Below are 20,661 nucleotides of genomic sequence, written 5' to 3'. Positions count from 1 at the left end.
GTCGGCCCGAGGTCCTACTCGACCCGACTAGTTGGCATACATTTTAGGCCCTACCCTACCCTAAATGTCGGGTCGGGTACAGTCGGGTTCTCATTACTCTAGAGTAATAAAATAAAACATTGAGCTCGAGGCCCTACCCGGCCCGACTAATTAGCTTACATTTTAGGCCCTACCCTACCCTAATTGTCAGTTAGTATCGTCAGTTTGAGAACTCTAGTCACAAGGGGGGGAAGTGGGACTGAGTTACTAGGGCCCAAGGTGGAGGAGGGGCCTTAATTATTTTATACTTTAGCTATTGAAAAATAGCAGATATACAAGCTCACAGCGTGGCACCGAGTGCCGCACTGCGAGCTTGTAGATCTGCTATTTTTGAAAAGTTGTGAAAATGTGTGCAAATCTTTGAATATAAGTATTTTTTTAAGCGAACATTTGTTAACTCAAATTTTCCTTTTGGGGATTTCCCTGGAACTAAATGTTTTGAGATGGGGGTCCGTGGCCAAATACATATCATTTTGGGGGTCCTTGACATGAAAAAGTGTGAGCACCACTGACATATAGAAACATACAAAGATTTGTAATATTCAAAGACTAGCACACATTTTCACGATTTTTCAAAAATAGAAGATCTACAAGCCCGCAGCGCGGCACTCGGTGCCGCGCTGTGAGCTTGTATATCTGCTATTTTTCAATAGATAAAGCACAGAATGTGAGTGGATCCTTGTACCCATGCAGGGCCCAGAGGTTGGTGCGACACCCCTGCTGATAGCCTCTGGCGGGACCATCCTTTCACATTGCTGGCCTGTTTTCAATCAGGTTGAATTGATGTGATGAGTTGGGTTAGGTTTAATTTATGCACAATGCAATGATGTGTTGTTGATCAGTCTTTTCTGTACGTGTGCGTGTGCGTGTGCATGTGCGTGTGTGTGCGTGCGTGCGTGCGTGCGCGTGTGTGTGTGTGCGTGTGTGTGTAGTGTACGTCTCAACGAGAGGAAGCAGAGAGGCGTCGAAGAAAACAAGAAGCTTGCCTACCTGATCGACATAAAAACTATTGCTATCGGTGAGTTTGTGTGTGTGTGTGTGTGTGTGTGTGTGTGTGTGTGTGTGTGTGTGTGTGTGTGTGTGTGTGTGTGTGTGTGTGTGTGTGTGTGTGTGTGTGTGTGTGTGTGTGTGTGTGTGTGTGTGTGTGTGTGTGTGTGCATATGATATGCTACTAGGCTAATTGATGCCAGTTGGGAACTCATGCCCCTCAGTCATGCAATACCTGTTGTGCCCCATTGTCAGAGTACTTAACTCATTGAATGCCATTTCAAGATGGCCCCCAAGTACCAGACTGCCACTATCCTAGATTTCTAGTGCACGGATCAATTTTTAGTGCACGGATCGTGCACGCCCATGCACCATATATGCATCATATGTGTAGTACTTTTTAACAGCTTTCAAACAAAAAGATCCGCTTGGAAATCCGTTCAGGCATTCATGAGTTACAAGCCTTCAAAGTCAGACAAAACAGCCATTTTTGACATTTTGAAAGATGTGTTTGTTTGTTATGGGGCTACACATGCAATTTCACAATTGCGATCATGCCTAATACATTTGAGGCATTTTTAGAAATTCTTTTATAATTTTTTTTTCTTTTTTTTTTTTTTCAAAATGGCTTCCAACTCGGGAAACTCGGGCTCTGGCAGCCTGGGACTACTGTAATAACTCGGGAAACTCGGGCCTTGGCAGTCAATGAGTTAAGTACCAGACTATTGCGTCAGTACTATGACTTCATGTTGATGCCATGACATCTCCATATTAGCCTGATTTCAGACTCTACGCTGGAGCTTGAGTCTGAAGTTGTCCCCATTCTATTTCATTGAAAAGGGGAGGGGATTTAAAATTTGAAATTCCCAATCACAAGAGATCTGTTGGGAGGGGTTGTGTTTGACTTTTGCACACAAAACATTCCCTCCTCCCCCTCCCCTCTATGACATGCACCAAACAGGTCATTGTCTTTGATGTTTCATTGATTAGAGAGAAAATCACTAACGAGCTATTCGACACTTGTATGGCTCAATCAAGGACTGCAGTTCGGAGCCCTTTTGAAGTTCAAAGGGAGCAATTAAGAACTCTGGTGAGCCACGCAGCCACCCCTCCCTCCACTGTTTCTGTTGATTTTCAAAAGTTAGACGCACCCCTCCTCCGTATTGCATTGATTTCATTGGTCGGTAAGTCAAGATACCGTATCAAGAGACGCGTCATATGACACATCCAGACCAAGAGAAGCAGTTCACTCAGAGAGTGGGCGGGTCTATTGGCTGGAGCCAGGCAATCTCCATTATGAACATAAAAGGGACACGGATAGACCAGACACACAGACACAGACTGAGGGTGGATTCACTCTGCGGTCTCGGGTGCGAAACTCGAGGCTACTTGTGGCAGACGTTCTGATTGCGTGAAGCCTGCGTACTGTCCTCAGAAACGTATCAACGCACCGGCCCCGAGACCACCTCCGGAGGTAGTGTTGAGTCTTTTTGATGCGTCCTCGAGAACGGCGCGCTGCAATATGAAGCTACCGTTCCATAAACAAGGAAGTGGTGAAGCTTCTGCTCGCATAAAAATAACAAGGATTGGTCCGTGACGTCACTATTAACTCATTGAGTGCCAATCCCGAACTAGTTCGGCTTTATTAGCGTATCGCAGAGTGCCGATCCCGAACTAGTTCGGCTTTAAAAAAAAAAAAAAAAAAAAAAAAAATTTTTTTTTTGAAAAAAATTTTTTTGATTTTTTTTTTTTTTTTTTTTTTTGGACCCCATCAAATCTAGTGAACATGATTTCAATCGCGATTTTGCATGTTCCACCCCCATACAACGCCATCTAACATACAGGGCAGCCATGTTTGTTTACATAACATGTAAAACATAATGGCGATTATCTCAAGAATGCCTGAACGGATTTCCAATCGGATTTTTTTGTTTGAAAGCTGTGAACAAACTGCACAAATCCACTCCAATGCAATCCAGGATTGCATTGGATTTTTTAGAGCTCATTCTTCTCTGTTTTTTTCCCATGCATGAGGTGTGCAAGGTTTAATCATGGCTAAGTTGACGAAAATAAGGCTTCTAAAATGCTTGGTAGCCAATAGCTAACTTCAAGCTAACTTCATCCTCTTCCTGTACATGCACAAAGGAAAGTGTTCAGGCAAGTCATGGCTGCAGGGCTTCTGCATATACCAGCATATCTCTATGGGATTTTCTATGGCCACTGGGCGCCCTCTAGTGGTGACTAGGGTGGCACTCAAAGAGTTAACTTCTTCAGTGCCATATTTAAAGTGGGACCTCTTATATTGCCGGTTCGCCAACAAAGGGTTAAAAAAATAGTGTGCACGCTGGTGCACACATTCGTGCACAGATCATGCACTATGCATGTGCATGCTTTTCACAGCTTTCAAACAAAAAAATCCGCTTGGAAATCCGTTCAGGCATTCAGGAGAAGGCAGCTTCAAATGTAAACAAACATGGCTGCCATGTTTGAAAGATGGGGTTGGTATGGGGGTTAAACATGCAATTTCGCGATCGCGATCATGGCTAGTACACTGTTGGAGGTCCAAATATTTTTTTTTCAAAAAAAATTTTTTTTTATTATAAAAAAAAAAAAGAGGTCCAGAAGACGTCTGGCAGGGAGGTCCATAGTTAAAAAGACGTTTTTATTATAGAAAACTTCTTTTTTGGCAGGGTATGAGTTAAGATACCAAGGATGCACCGGTGACGTTACTGTTGTATGATGATTACAGACAGCGTTACGTTGTGATGTTTCAAAGACAATCAGCACACACTGCTTTGGTTGTGTATTGTTGATCTGTTATTATTACAACTCAAGATAACGTCAGGAACACTGTAAAACTTTAATATTCACTCTAAACTCTGACAAGTGAACCAAGCGAACCTTCCTCTGTGACATGACATTCTATAATCTCCCAAAGCCCCATAGTCAACAGCGCCCCCGGGAGGCACATGAATACCATTACAGTTGAATGAATTGTACTTGGGCATGGAAACATCTGATGATTAGACCAACCTCCCACTCGGTACAGTGCTCCGCGGGTCCTTGGCCATTCATTCGCACAGCATGTTTGAAGTCGACAGTTCTTAGGGTAGGCGACATAAAGACAACGATGTTGTACATATTTCAGGACAACATTGACCATGTTGTAGAAACGTCTCACGAAGCTCTGTGATCTAATCAATAACGTTGGCTTAGCCCAGGCGTCTGTCTGCAACCTTTTTGAAATGAAGTGCCATGTTTTTATTTTCTAGATAGTCAATGTGCCATGTTAACGATCAACATGCAATTTAATGACACCCCATAACGAATTCAGACATATTTTGATTGTCAGGACATTGTTATAATGATCATTAGACTCAGAGGCAGACTCCCTCCCCATGTCAGAGTTCAGAATTTTAATGAATCTAGAATTATTTGCAGGATGTAATTTGCTGCAAATTAGGTGACTTTTTATTTAATTGACCACATTTAAAACAACATTTGATTTTAAAATAAGAATCCTCTCACACTTCTGCCAGTGTGCCAGTGATCCCCCTCCCATGTGCCGATGTTGGCACCCATGCCCAAGGTTGTCTATGCCTACCGTTGCTTAGCCAACAATAAACCCACGAGTCCACGACCCACACGTGTTTCCAACCACATAAACACATCTTCAAACTAGACATACTAGATGTGTGAGGCACGTAGATGAGCTATTTTAGCTCCTTTTCATACAATGAAGTATACAGGGCTAACATGGTTAAAGAAAAGGCGGTTTCAGTGCTTGGACCTCTAGACTCTAGAGCAGGGGTCTTCAACGTTTTCAGGCCAAGGACCCCTTAGCTCTGAGAGAGATGAAGCAGGGACCCCCACTACATATCGTACAAAAATTGTGTTGCAGATTAAAAATCAAACCTCGGTTCGAAGTGAAGCGGTGAACTTTTATTCTATGTGTTCTAGAGTTATGAACTCTGTGATCTATACAGTTTTTATATATTCTGAATTCTACATTCTTTATATATTCTGAATGAATGAATGATTTTATCTGGAGGGCTGAATTATCATGTGAAGCTTGACCAATCCTCAAAGTATCCAATCATCAGACCGGGAGGGACACTACACACATATTCTGGACGTACAGGACAGATAAAACCTGTTCATTCTAAACTGAAATGGCCATATATGGACATGGGACACATATTTTGCTTTTTGAAAAGGCCTATTCATTCTGGACTGATATTCTGGACGTACGGGACAGATAAAACCTGTTCATTCTGTACTGAAATGACCATATATGGACATGAGGTGACAGACATTTTGTTTTCGAAAAAGCCTGTTCATTCTGGACTGAAATGACCATATATGGGCGTGGGACACACAAAGCCACTCATTGGAAGCGGTTTTCACCGCTTCAAAAATGTACATGGATTATTTCTCCACAGTTTAGACTTGACAGCACTATCATCTGTGTAGGTTGGATTAATGTGTATTTTCATATGCCTACTAGTCTGCTCTTCTTTTCCCTCTACACCAAACCTCTGCGCGAGGCGTTGTGAGCTTGTAGATCTGCTATTTTTTGGCTAATGTTCCCACTAAGAATAGGAATGCTAGGGTTCAAGTGATCACACAAAGATTTGGAGAACCCCCTGTAGTAGTAACTCTAAGAACCCCCTAGGGGTCCCGGACCCCCCGTTGAAGACCTCTGCTCTAGAAGACTAAAGCTCGAGGCTCTTCTATCTAAATGTCAAATAATGTCCTTAATACCTGTTGTTGTGAACCAGTGTTCTAGAGATTCCAGAAGAGCAATTGTATGTCCTTGTGTCTGTCCGCATTACTCCATATTTGGGCAAGACTGATATCATCAATATCACATATCAATAAATATGACATCAGACTTTCGTCAATATGACATCAGAGATTCACAGAGAAGTCGTGCCATTAATAGACATCGGCGTGTTTATTTTTTTAACTGAGGCGTCCACTCTCCCTACTCTGTTTAGTCTGTAACAACAGACTCCCAGTCTGTCCTAATGCGTCTCAGATCCTATTTGCAAATAAAGGACATCCAAGCATTCCAGAATGCTGATGGCTTGGCTGTTGATTGGACCAAACACCATGTGATTTTAACTGATGTATGCACGCCTGCACCTCTCCTCTCTCTCTCACCTCTCCCCTGCAACTCCCTTGGGAGTGTGTGTGTGTGTGTGCGTGCGTGTGTGCGTGCGCATGTTTCTGTTGAAACAGGCATATGCTTTTCCCTGAGAGAATGACTCTCAATTAGGATGTAAGCTGTGGGCAACTCAATGCAGTGTGTGTGTGCGTGTGTGCGTGCGTGCGTGCGACTGCAGGTGAAAATGCTCTCATCCTCCATCCAGTTTATTTCTAACTCTCTTGATGGACAGAAGAGCATTGTTTGCCTTTTCTTTGCCTCTTTCCTCATCATGACGTTCTTCTCCTTACATCGTGCCTGTCCACAGGAGAGTGTCACACCAAACTCTGGGCCCTGGGTACAAGGATTCACTCACATTTTGTGCTTTAACTATTGAAAAATAGCAGATCTACAAGCTCACGGCGCGGCACTCGGTGCCGCGCTGTGAGCTTGTATATCTGCTATTTTTCAATAACTAAATAATTAAGGCCCCTCCACCTTGGGCCCTAGTAACTCAGTCCCACTTTCCCCCCCTTGTGATGCCCCTGCCTGTCCATCTACCCCTTCCTCCCATCTTTACTGTCTATCTCCCCTCTCTCTCTCTCTCTCTCGAAAATCGACTCGAAAATCGACTCATGCTCACCGTGACTCAAAAAGTATGAGTCGAAAAATCGAAAGTTTTTTTTATTTTTTTTTATTTTTTTTTTCTAAAGTTTTTCCCCCAAAAATGTTTTAATCGCTTGTTCGTTATAAGCGTCAATGTTTTCCAAATGTGAGAGGACCGGTGTGTGTGTGTGTGTGTGTGTGTGTGTGTGTGTGTGTGTGTGTGTGTGTGTGTGTGTGTGTGTGTGTGTGTGTGTGTGTGTGTGTGTGTGTGTGTGTGTGTGTGTGTGTGTGTGTGTGTGTGTGTGTGTCGGGGACGAGTGAATGTCTGTGTTGCATGCATGGATCGCAGATTCGCATGCATGCGGCGCTGGTCAGGTCCGCGGACTACTGGTTGAGAAACACTGCTGGTCTGTTCGTGTGCACGCGTCATAGCAGTGCGCTGACTGGATGTCTTTTGTTTACCTCCTGCCTTTGCATGCATGCTTGACACGAAAGCCCGCTTATTTAATGGCAGCCTCGCTGCAGCTTAGCGGGGGGAAAAAAGTGAAAAAAGTCGATCGACGCGTCGATTTTCGGCCGCGACGCGTCGATTCGCAAATAATGCGTCGATTAACATCCCTACTCTGTGTCTGATCAAACCATACATAACAAGACTGCACCTCTAACGAGGAGCAAACTTGCGCTTTTTATCAAGGTATTCTTTCTTTAAATCGTTTTTTAAATCTTTTAATATAGATGTTTTAAAAAAAGAAATTAAAAGAAATAGAGGTAAAGAGAGAAATAAAAGCAAATATGTTATTAAAAAAAATTAAAAAGAAATTTAAAAATGTAATGAATATATTAACTAAAGACTAATTCAATGTTAATGACATCAATATTAAATCGTGATCAGAATAATATGTATCTTTAACATCAACAATCACATTCATTGTTTCCCATTTATTAAAATATATGTGATCTAAAATAGTTCCATTATCTGTTGTTGGTTTATTAACTAATTGTTTGAAACCATAAGTAAACATACATTGTTCAATCTGTTGTCCATTGTTATTATAAAGATGAACATTAAAATCTCCAAGAATCATTATAGCTAATGGTAATGTAACTAATGCTTTCATCATGTCTTTCAGTAACATGTTGAATGTTGAAAAACTCATTGTTGGTGATTTGTAGATAACAATTGATAAGATAAGAATTATGATACATAATTCTATGTTTGTGTATGAAGCTCATATGACCATAAGGTTATATATTATGAACTGAGCGTACAGTATAGAGACCACATTTTGGTCGGATACTGTAGGTTCAGGCTAAAGATTACAGGTCATAGTAACTTTGGTTGCCCTGGCTACGAAATCATGATATACTGTATCTCACTGTGGAAAATTACCAACACTACGTGTCCCTTTCTTCCTGTTACTTCCTTGTTATGATCTGGGAACAAATGAATAAGTCCCACGATCTTACTGTCATGAACTGTACTCTTTATATACTGTTCTCCTCCATCTTGGAGGAGAGAGAGATTTAGAAAGCTGCCGCTATGGTACGCTCACTGTCTGTCTTCCTTGTCTGCCCTCTCAAAATACAGCAATCTATGGACTGTCCTTTGGCTCGTGTCTCTTATTTTGGTTATGGATTTTATCCATAATCCATATGTATTTAACATTAATAACTTACATAATAATGGTCCATCGTAGCCGCATACAGTTTGTCAACATTGGCCGACTGAGGGACGGAGTGTTCAGGCTGTTTAGCCATGGTTCACTCTCTCCCCCGGTGGAACAATGTTGCAACACGTATCTGGAACCAGCCAGGAAATCCTACATTTCTGTATTTTCAGACAAAGGTTTTTATTTGGACAACAGTGTTATCTGAGTTTTGGATTAATGTGGAACCTGCGTGGACATCCGGGAGCAGCGGACCGTGTTGGACCATCGGACACAAGAGGTTGGATACTCCCCCGGTCCCTGTCTGCGCCTGGATATCTGCGCCTGGCAAATTCCTAAAATGATTAAGATAAGTACATATTTACTTAGTCCCCGTAACGTGTCGTGTCTTTGAATTTTGAATTAACGATGTTAATGTAATTATAATTGATATGATTTGTGAATTATGTTCTCTCCCCGTCTGGAGGATTCCGAAAGCTCCTAATAATGTTTTGGTTTGACACGCGTCGTAAATTAACCCCTATCTACTAGATACAGAATGGTCGTAAATCTCTTTGTTTCATCTTACAACGTTTCAGGGTGGAACGCGTACACCTTAAATCTATTTTTATCTATTTATCTGGTTCGTGCTCTCGCTCTCTCATTGTGATGAGGAGGCAGAGACAATACTGATTTTCAGACTTTAACTTTTTTCGGTACAGTTGTTTTTGTCATTATTTGTTTGTCTGGACCCTATGAAGGGTCATTATTTGTTTGGCTTATAACCTAGGGCGTGAGCTTTCTAGCCAGCCTGATTAAAACCGTGCTCCTTAGTCAGTTTGTGGTTATGGCTTATCTTGTCAGTGGAACAGCGACTCAGGCAGTCGGCTGTTTATTGTTATTTGTAACTGTATCGATTAATCTGTGTTTATTTGGGTCTCTCAGTTTCATGGCTTTGCGCCAAGCCATTGGAAAATGAGAAGCAATATTTTATCTTTGACTATGGACCAGTTCTTTTTTCTGTAATATTAAGTACTTTTAAGACGTTTTAAAATGTCTCTGAGAAATTAAAGTTAAGATTTAAGACTAAGAATAACTAACTCAAATTATTGATGTCTAAATTAATTTAAACTGTTAAGATTTTTACCTAATGTTAAGTTTTAAAACCTACCAGAGGCTTCTGGCTGTGTCTGAGTAAAAATGGTAATTTATTTGATGACTTCTCTGTGAGAATGAGTTTGCCGTAGGCTACTGTATGTGTGAGGGCGTGCACGAGTTGTGGGGAAGTGCGTGTGAGTGGTGTTCAGAGTGTGAGGGTGTGCATGCCGGCGCCGCCCCCCCCTCCCTCATCTTGTCAACCCCCCCCCCCCCCCCCCCCCCCCCAACTCTGTGTCTCTGACCCAGTATGTGAGTGCGTGTGTTTGACTGTCTGCTAGAATAACACCTGCCTGCCAAGGTCAGATTGTTTTTGTGTGTCTGCTATCTGTTATGGGAACATGACCTCCTTTCTCCTATTTTTCGTAAACATTCTGATTGTTTACTGTCTTAAGTATTTTGTTGATGTTCTGTCTGTCTTGTTATGAATACATTTTAGAAAAGACTTCATTACCCATAAATCTCTGTTGGGAACGTCATGTTCCCTGGTTACCATAACAACCAAATTAGACCCCATTGTTGAGAAGGACACAAGGTCGCTTCTCGCCCCTGAGGCGTATTACTTATCACTGACAGTTTCAACTGTCCCTCTCCCCTGCCCACTGCTATACTGTATGTGTACAGTGTATGATTTAAAGCCCTTTTTATTGATTTAAATAATTTAAATTATTTATTTAACTTTAAATGTCACAACCTGTTGTAACATCAGAGGGGTGTGATGTATCTTTTGTTTTTTCATTTTAACATTTTTAACATTGTTTTAATTTGGTTTTTCATTGATTTAAGATTTATTTGAAACTTAATTTGAAATATTTCTGTTTACATGGGCTGAGGCGGAGACTGGACGGAGAGAGGAATGCAGTGTGGGGAAGGAGGATCGGGTCACCGGAAATCAACCACAAATGAGGCGGGGTGCAGACGAACCACCACCTGGAGAGGCCAGGACAGTGCATGCCAATCCACCGCAGCGGCACGAGTCAAATCGTGCCTGGTCGGTGAGTTTCTGTTGCACTGTTGTCATGCCATGTAGTAGTACAAACGCTACCTGAAGAATTAAGTTGTCTTGAACAAATAAACTGGCCAAAGGTTCTCTGCTCCGTAGGAAACACCTGAAAGAAGAGACCCAGAAGAACCCACAGCATCTGGATGTCCTCACCGCCGTCTCTCCATGCCCCACCATCATCATCATCATCCGATCATTGGACTTATGGACTTTTTAATTCATCTTTTATTTGTTTTCATTCTTTATTCTTTATACAGTTTATTAAATTTTAATTCTGTCTCCATTCATCTGTAAAAAACGATGAAATATTTTTATTTGGTGTCACATTTCTTTAACTTTAAGGATTTATTACAGTTCCCTTTTAAAAAATATTATTACAGTCCTTTTCGAAATTTGTCCTTTTCGAAATTTGAATTTATAAATATTATTAAAGTCTTCATAATATTATTATTATTATTACCCTGATAAAATGTTTAATATGGAGGTCATATGAACCTCATACAAAAATTAAAAGGATAGATTGATAAGATAAGAATTATGATACATAATTCTATGTTTGTGTATGAAGCTCATATGACCATAAGGTTATATATTATGAACTGAGCGTACAGTATAGAGACCACATTTTTGTCGGATACTGTAGGTTCAGGCTAAAGATTACAGGTCATAGTAACTTTGGTTGCCCTGGCTACGAAATCATGATATACTGTATCTCACTGTGGAAAATTACCAACACTACGTGTCCCTTTCTTCCTGTTACTTCCTTGTTATGATCTGGGAACAAATGAATAAGTCCCACGATCTTACTGTCATGAACTGTACTCTTTATATACTGTTCTCCTCCATCTTGGAGGAGAGAGAGATTTAGAAAGCTGCCGCTATGGTACGCTCACTGTCTGTCTTCCTTGTCTGCTCTCTTAAAATACAGCAATCTAAGATATAGTCCTTTGGTCTCTTTGTCTTATTTTAATTATGGATTTATAGATCCATACTTGTTTAACATTAATATTAATTTACATTTCAACAATAACATATAAATCTAAAATTTCAAAACTTAAATGTATGCATAAAAATTCTAGTGATGTCAATAACAATGATATATTCCATTTTTCGGAAATTTTACTTGTTAAAACCATCACACCACCACCTGCATGTGTGTTTCTGTCATCTCTAAATATATTATAGTCTTTGTTCAATCTCTGTAATGATTTTTCTGTTAATGTATCTGAAGATCTAAGATGGGTTTCAGTAAAAGCAATAACATCTAACATTCCAATATAGGAATCTGCAATAATATCATGTAAATGTGTAAGATAACCATTAACATTTAGTAGCCCAATGGTTAAATGTTTATGTAATTGTAAATTAAAAATTGTACATGTTTCATGTATTTCCAATGGTGATTGACGTAATCTCTTCATCTCTTCTTTAACACGTTGGTCCACTTTAATCTTGTTTGGGTCAAAATCAATTATGTGTAATCCATTCAGCGTTCTTACTCTACTAAAAGCAACATAAGCTTGTCCAGCATTGAAGCATCTCCAGCTACATATGTGTATATATATATATAGAGAGAGAGAGATTATCTTCTCTCTCTCTTTCTCTCTCTCTCTCTTTCTTTCTCTCTCTCTCTCTCTCTCTCTCTATATATATATATATATATATATATATATATATATATATATATATATACAGTATATCCTCAGGAGGATATATACCTGAAGAGGTTGTCTGGATAGATTTGGAAAGTACCTCTCCAGGTATATATGTGTGTATATATGGCTCTGGATATTAGTATATCCTATATATATATATATATATATACCTCAATGTCCAAATTTTACGTATTATATATATTATATAATATATATATATATATATATATATATATATATATATATATATATTATATTTAAGTATTATATAAAATATATTTCAGTGTTCCAATGTGTGCCACAGACATATATATATATATACAGTATATCCTAAAGAGAATATATACCCAAAGAGATTGTCTGGATAGATTTGGAAAGTAGCTCTCCAGGTATATATGTGTGTATATATGGCTCTGGTTTCAAAAAAAAAAAAAAAAATATATATATATATATATATATATATATATATATATATATATATATATATACTGTCTGATAGTATATCCTATATATATATATATACCTCAATGTCCAAATTTTACATATTATATATATTATATATTATATATATAATATATATATATATTATATTTAAATATTATATATAATATACTTCAGTGTTCCAATGTGTGCCACAGACATATATATATATACAGTATATTCTAAAGATGATATATACCCGAAGAAGTTGTCTGGAATAGATTTGGAAAGTACCTCTCCAGGTATATATGTGTGTATGTATGGCTCTGGCTTCAGAAATATATATATATATATATATATATATATAGTATATCCTATATATATATATATATCTCAATGTTCAAGTTTTACGTATTATATATATTATATTTAAGTATTATATATAATATACTTCATATTTAAGTATTATATATAATATACTTCATATTTAAGTATTATATATAATATACTTCAGTGTTCCAATGTGTGCCACAGACAAAAACCTTCAACTGAACGCAGTACTTGCGCCTCATATTTTATATAGGCGCAAGTAATGACTTTTCCCCTTCACTTTTTGTTGTTTTCCGTGTCAGAAAGTGCAAATTAAAAGGTTGCCTTTGAAGCAGCCAGGCTGCATCGTCATTGGCACAGATTAAAGGCCTTTGCACACAGGGTCCGATTTTCTGCGCAAAAAAAAAAAAAAACGGACAATGAATGAATAAATAAATGAATGGTGTCTCTATGACCTCATGCAAATGCAAATGTCCTCTTTCCATGCCATACCTGAGCATGCAAGAGAATTGACTTGTCCAAACTCCTGAACTTGAATGCAGCGTCTTATGTTGAAAGAATTGCCCTCTCTGTGTAGAAATCCATGCCGTTACGCAACATCTCCAGTATTGACTTGATTATGCTTATCAGTGTGGTATCAAGCACACAACTCCAAGCTGACAACGCGTCGCTGCTTGGAGATCATCTTTTTTTCGATATTTCCACCAAAAGGCCCATTTTAGAAATGTCAGCCCCTGCCCCTCTAACATTCTCTGCACGTCCCTGGGCTACTGTGCTACTCTGCTCCAGTGACTTCTCGTCCGCTTTTGTAGGTTCCCTGGAGGTAACACCTCTCCAATAATCTCTCTCTCTCTCTCTCTCTCTCTCTCTCTCTCTCTCTCTCTCTCTCTCTCTCTCTCTCCATACATGTCCCTCTCTCTCTCCCTCCACTGTCCCTCCAGTGGACCTGACCGGAGGCTACAATCTGGGCACCATCAGCCACGACTCCAAGATCGACTGGCTGGAGCTGAACGAGACGGGCCGCAAGCTGCTCTTCAGGGACAAGAAGCTGCGGGTGAGACTGAGCTCTCGGCCCCTTGGGGGACGCAGGGGGAGATAAACACTGGGCTGGAGGCCCCCTGGGGGACGCACTGGGCTGGAGGCCCCCTGGGGGACGCAGGGGGAGATAAACACTGGGCTGGAGGCCCAGAGGCAGTAAAGCATCAGGGGTTCCCAAACTTTTTTGTCTCAGGGCACCCCATACATATTTCTTTTAATCCGAGGCACCCCTACATTATAATGTTCACTCCCAGCACCTTATATTTATAGCATATCGTCGTTGTCGGGTGGAAACCTTGTATGTCCAAAACTGTTCGTTTTATAAAATGTACTAAACTAGTGAAAACAGCAGATCTACAAGCACACAACGCCTCGCATCGCGAGGCGTTGTGTGCTTGTAGATCGGCTGTTTTCACTACTTTTGTGCGACAGTCTTGTATGATGAAGCAGGGCTTTGCTTTACCAAAAGACGTACACATTTGAAACTTGGAGATACAAGGTTTCTGCCCATCAGTGATGATATTTTAGTGATTATGTCGCAAGGAAAACGTTGAGATAATAGCCATTTTGGTTAGAACTGACTGAAAATAACTCTGTACTTCAAATTTAAAATGATACTAAATATTTTTTCAAGTGTCCAAATAAATTCAAAATATTATCAAATTATCTCGCGGCACCCCTGGACTGCCGTCGCGGCACCCCAGGGTGCCCCGTCACCCACTTTGAAAACTCCTGGAATAGAGGAGGAGAGAGAGATATACATGAGGGGGTAGAGAGAGACGCCCCTGAACAAAAATCCTCATGAGGTCAAATAATAGAGTCTGCGGTTGAGCGCCAGAATGGGACACCACCCAATTCTTTAAACTTTTTGATTATTTTATTAGACAAAAATGGAGAACGGTACAAGTATAGTCAATACAATTGAAATGTAGTACAGTACAAGTATAGTTAAACACCCTTGCCTAAAAGGAAGTACATTTTAAATAAGACATTTTACGTTCTTTTTTATGTTGGAAGCCCTCTGTATTTAATTCATGGACATAATAAATGGGAACGGACAACCTTTTTTTTTACAACAAGGGTTCATATTTTAGATTGTAATTAGAGAAAATAAAGATGAGTGTTAAAAGGTTTTCATTCACTGCTTTCTATTTTAATGATTTTGATTTCAGTGGGTGGGGGCATACATTAATCCCATTCCCAAGATGCACCGCAATCTTTCATGGGCAAATGGGGCCTAGCTAGTGTAGTTTACTGTAAATAGTATTAAAGAAATCGCCAGTTTATTGTGTCCAAAACTACATATTTAGCCACTTGTACGCATGAAATCAAAATCTCGAAAATGGCTAAGATGAAAGAAAGCTGTAAACGTAAATGTAAAAAAATATATATCATGGACCCCCCAGAAGCAAATATTTCAGTTACAAATGTTCGCTTTAAAAAATTCAAAGATTTTCCAAAAAAAGTAATAAATCATGATTTTTCAAAAATAGCAGATCTTGTATATCTGCTATTTGCCAGACCCATGAAATGGGTAGGCCTACATAAGCAAATGTCTGTCCGGGTTTTCTATATAAAGGGTATATACAGGGCTCCAGGGTGCGAGCTATTAACTCATTCTGAGCCCAGGACATTAACGGATTAGGGGGTCCAGAGTGCCCCCTCCCGGCCCCATTAACGGCCGCTGTCTTATTTTGAAGGCCAGAAGTCTAGACCGGAAGTACTTCCGGTCTGACGTCATCGGATCGTGCGCCGGAACCGATGCGTGTCCACGTGGAGTTGTGTAATGGCCGACCGGGAGCTTTTATAACTGTGTAAAATAAGCGAGCATCTGCCTCCATCCTAGCTTCTAAAGTGTAGTTTTGAGATAATGGACATTAAAGATGAGATCGGCCGTCCACCTCAATGTTATGGGATGACTATTGTGTGCTCGTGGAGCCGTGATGATGACAAATCAGCGCGGATTTCGTCTCCGGAGCGTCGGCCATTGTACTAGGTATTTTTACTCGCCGTTACAGTAATATATTACTTTTCCCGCGACATCGCGTGGATGGCACTATAGATACTCTATTACTTTTCCCGCGACATCGCGGGGTTGGCTTTTAATGAGTTAAGTCGCATATGCGACTTAATTTCATAAAGTGCGAGTTAAATTTTAACCAGGTCGCGCACGTGCGACTAAAAAAAAAGAAAGAAAAAAAGACAATCCTCAATCGAGGATCGCCTGACGCCTCTTCTCTCTCTCTCGCTCCGTCTCTCTCTCTCCCTGACTGCCTGCTCCGCCCCTCCCCTTCTCTCTCTCTCTCTTTCACTCACATACACACACACACACACACACACTCACACAATGCACACTAGCGTCGGTCAGTCCGGTGGTCGAGTCACACACACAGACAGATTCTCTCTCTCTCTCTCTCTCTCGCTCACCTTGGAATGGATAGATATCACATAATACTAACCTTTCTTTGTATAACCATGCTTTTTCTGTTGTCATCTCTAACTGGATAATGGGTCGTGGGTTGTTTGTTTGCTATTAGATTAGCTATTGAATAGCAATCGCTCGTGGATGTTTCCACCGTTGGTTACATTAACCTACTGTTACGTGCGAAAACAGCTGTGGGTCGTTAAGTTCCTCAGTGCCCAAAATGCGCTTTTCACTTCATAGACAGACAATTAGCTCAAATTAACGGCACCTGTTAACTTTTCTGTCTTTGTTGTAGCGTGTGGTGTGTGTGTGTGTGTGTGTGTGTGTGTGTGTGTGTGTGTGTGTGTGTGTGTGTGTGTGTGTGTGTGTGTGTGTGTGTGTGTGTGTGTGTGTGTGTGTGTGTGTGTGTGTGCGTGCGCGTGTGTGCGTGCGTGTGTGTGTCCAAGTGAACGTTTTCTGTTGATCAAGCAGCTTACTTCCCACAGTATCTCACTCCAAAACCATAAGGACAATTTTATTTTCCCATCCTGCATGAAAGCAAGCCTATTGCATTTAGTCTACGTTGTGCACGTTTAAAGTCATAGTTCTATATTGCCTTTGTTAGCCTAGATATTCGTAAATCTTTCTTGAATTAATGTCTTTAGTTTGCAAATATTAACTTGAAGCAAAAATACATAAAAACTAGGCTACAGCTTTTTTTACTGAGACATTGTTATCAGGGTATTCAACAACATTATATCGACAACAACTGTCATCAGCATAATAAAGCTATGTATTAATACCACGCTAATACGCTATACAAAGAAAAAGATGGTGCTACCTAATTTCTGGTGGTGCTACCTAATGAAAATGTAGGTGGCACCAGTGCTACCTGTGAAAAAGTTAGTCTGGAGCCCTGGGTATATATGATGATGACATGATGATGACATGCCTACAAAAGGCATGATGTCATAAATGATGATGACAGACAGGGGGTCTGGCACAACCAGGTTGACCTGGTCTAGTTTTTAATAGTTAAATCATAAAATAATGTAGGCCACGCTTCAGTTTACTTTAGGCCCCCTGGACATTTTTTTGGAACCGGACAAAGACAGATCTTGGAGCTCAGCTCCTTCCAGGAGCACCGCTCAAAAAGAAAAAAGGGGGCAAAAGTGCGTGCTATGAGCCTGTTCCTCGATCCACACAGACTGTAGGTTACGGCCTTTTTTTAGGTGCGACACATTTCAGATAAGAGATAAGATGATACGGACCAGTGTGCAAGCTCCTTAAGCCATTTAGGCTTAGAATTATTGAATGCTTTAACTATTGAAAAATAGCAGATATACAAGCTCACAGCGCGGCACCGAGTGCCGCGCTGCGAGCTTGTAGATCTGCTATTTTTTAAACAGTCCGGAAAATGTGTGCAAATCTTTGAATATAATTATGTATTTTTAAAGCGAACATTTGTAACTCAAATTTTGCTTCTGGGGGGTCCCTGCAACGAAATATTTTGAGATGGGGGTCCGTGGCCAAATACATATCATTTTGGGGGTCCTTCACATGAAAAGGTTTGAGCATAGAAACATAGGTTTTTCAAAAAACCTCAAAAGACAATTATAGAATCGGGTCAAAATCTGATCAAAATTCTAATTTTCAAGATTTTTCAAAAATAGCAGATCTACAAGCTCGCAGCGCGGCACCGAGTTTGTAGATCTGCTATTTTTCAATAGTTAAAGCATTTAAATTATTTAATTACAGCTGCAGTTGTACACTGTGTTGGTCTTTGGGTGGGAGTGGTGAGAGCAGCAGACAGGCAGGGAGAGAGCAGTTATCAGTGGATGCCCTCGGGCCATGGAACAGTTTGATGCTCAGCCCTTGGGCGACGACACACAGAACTCTGGTAATTGGGAATCCCTCGGCTGCCTCTAACTTTGGGCCGCCCAGGGACTTAAACTCATAATAATGGTTTAACTCTGCCTTCTGTTAAATTGAGATACTGCTTCGTTTTTCTTTTTTTTTTCGAGCCTCATTGTGAAATGGGTTGCATTGGGGGGAAATGTATTTCGTTCTAAGGTGTGAGCAAGTTTCCAAATCTATCAGCTCTGGGGTTTTATCCTTTGGTGTCTTACAAAAGTTTATTAGACTTCACCGGCTGCCACCTATGGGTGTATTAGAGCTGGAACGAATTCCCACAGAACATTGTGCCTTCCCTTGTTGCATGGACTGACCTAGGAACACTCTCTACCTGCTTCTACTTTCTTTAATCTGGCCTCAGGGCTGAATCTTATGTATACAGTACACCTGCATTCAGGGGTGTCGCACCAAATTCTGGGCCCTGGGTACAAGGATTCACTGTGGGGCCCCTGTGCTTTAACTATTGAAAAATACCAGATATACAAGCTCACAGCGCGGCAACGAGTGCCGCGCTGCGAGCTTGTAGATCTGCTATTTTTGAAAAATCATGAAAATCTTTGAATATTTCAAATCCTTCTGAGTTTCTTTTTGAAAAACCTATGTTTCGATGTCAGTGGAGCTCAAACCTTTTCATGTGCAGGACCCCCAAAATGGTATGTATTTGGCCATGGACCCCCATCTCAAAATATTTCGTTCCAGGGACCCCCCAGAAGCAAAATTTTAGTTACAAATGTTCGCTTAAAAAAAGACATATATTCAAATATTTGCACACATTTTCACGACTCAAAAGTAGCAGATCTACAAGCTTGCAGCGCGGCACCGAGTGCCGCGCTGTGAGCTTGTATATCTGCTATTTTTCAATAGATAAAGGTACTAGGGCCCCTCCACCTTGGGCCCTAGTAACTCAGTCCCACTTTCCTACCCCTTGTGGCGCCCCTGCCTGCATTTGATACCCTTTTGCCATTTGATTTTCCTAAATAAGACTTGCACATAGGGGCCCCACCATGCTTTAAATATATATATATTTTATATACATATTGGTCCATAATACGGTTTTCCACAGGTTTTAGCCTAAACAACCACTCGGATATTTAAATGTCATGTTCTGTCTGTCTCTAATTTATAGGCCATTTCAGATGCAAAACCAAAATGCCCTTTGTTGGCAACGGGGTGCTGTCTTTGGGCTAACATTGGAACGATACAGAGAATATTAGAGCACCACGATGAGAACGATGTAGAGTCGATCTTAATCTTCTCTGTATCATTCCAATTGTAGGTGTAGCACCACTTTACCTCATGGTTCCACCTCATATATATAGTCTCAATAGAATATAGCCTCCCAAAAAGTACCGCCCCCTTCTCGAGGGGGCCCAATAGGAAATGGGCCCTGGTGTGACCTCACACCAGTCCTCATTTCAGGAAAGAACCGTTCTGACACACTCACTCAGAAAATCACTGAAATGAAAGGCAAGGCTTAGAGTTAATGAATGGAGTTTTTGGGGGGGCTGGAAGAGACACTGGGAAGACTAAAAAACAAGAAAAAAATTAAATGGTAATTCATGGTGTAGTCCCTTTAATTAGGTTGTAAGTTAACAATGACATTGAATGTACACAATATCATCTAAATAGGAACAATATGTGGTTAAATCATGTGTGTTATCTGAATGGCAGTACTTTAGAAAAGATGCCAGCGCTCACTTTTAACCTGCATGGATCTCTTCCCTCTCCAGCTCCACCTGTACGACATAGAGACCACGCTGAAGACCACGGTGCTGAGTTTCTGCACGTACGTCCAGTGGGTGCCGGGCAGCGACGTGGTGGTCGCGCAGAACAGAAGCAACCTCTGCATCTGGTACAGCATCGACAGCCCAGAGAGCGTCACCATGGTGCCACTCAGGGTGAGGGTGTCTACTGTCTAGCTATACTTATGGGGACTAAACGCATGTTCACACAGTCACCTGCAGGGGACCTCTGACAGTGTGGGGACAAAATAGTAGGTCCCCACAACGGTTAGGTTTAGGGTTAGGGTTAGGGTTAGGGGTTAGGGTAAGGCCACAGGACTTGCATAAAAATGAATGGAAGTCTATGTAATGTCCTCACAAGTGGTATATATACGGTGTGTGTGTGTGTGTGTGTGTGTGTGTGTGTGTGTGTGTGTGTGTGTGTGTGTGTGTGTGTGTGTGTGTGAGTGTGTAAACCGGTGACATTCCAGGGGTCTTCAACGTTTTCAGGCCAAGGACCCCTTAGTTGAGAGAGAGATAAAGCAGGGACCCCCACAACCTTTTCATAGATTCCATATACTTTAATCGTTTGAC

At 40.8% G+C, this 20,661-nt stretch overlaps 1 protein-coding gene across 1 annotated transcript in view; it reads left to right on the top strand.

Annotated features, from left to right (window-relative positions):
- The window catches only part of LOC308300503 (intraflagellar transport protein 172 homolog), a gene marked incomplete at both ends in the record, with an annotated part of 87,921 nt that overhangs the window by 13,527 nt on the left and 53,733 nt on the right, over window positions 1-20,661 (top strand). Inside the window, 3 exons of the mRNA XM_080744346.1 lie at window positions 972-1,057; window positions 13,932-14,044; window positions 20,077-20,244. Of these exons, the coding sequence (XP_080600472.1) occupies window positions 972-1,057; window positions 13,932-14,044; window positions 20,077-20,244 (367 nt within the window). The remainder of the gene's footprint in view (window positions 1-971; window positions 1,058-13,931; window positions 14,045-20,076; window positions 20,245-20,661) is intronic.

The sequence above is a fragment of the Nannobrachium achirus genome (assembly GCF_963921795.1).
Source record: "Nannobrachium achirus genome assembly, chromosome: 16".
Taxonomy (NCBI): Eukaryota; Metazoa; Chordata; class Actinopteri; order Myctophiformes; family Myctophidae; genus Nannobrachium; species Nannobrachium achirus.
This window is presented reverse-complemented; position numbering and strand designations above follow the sequence as displayed.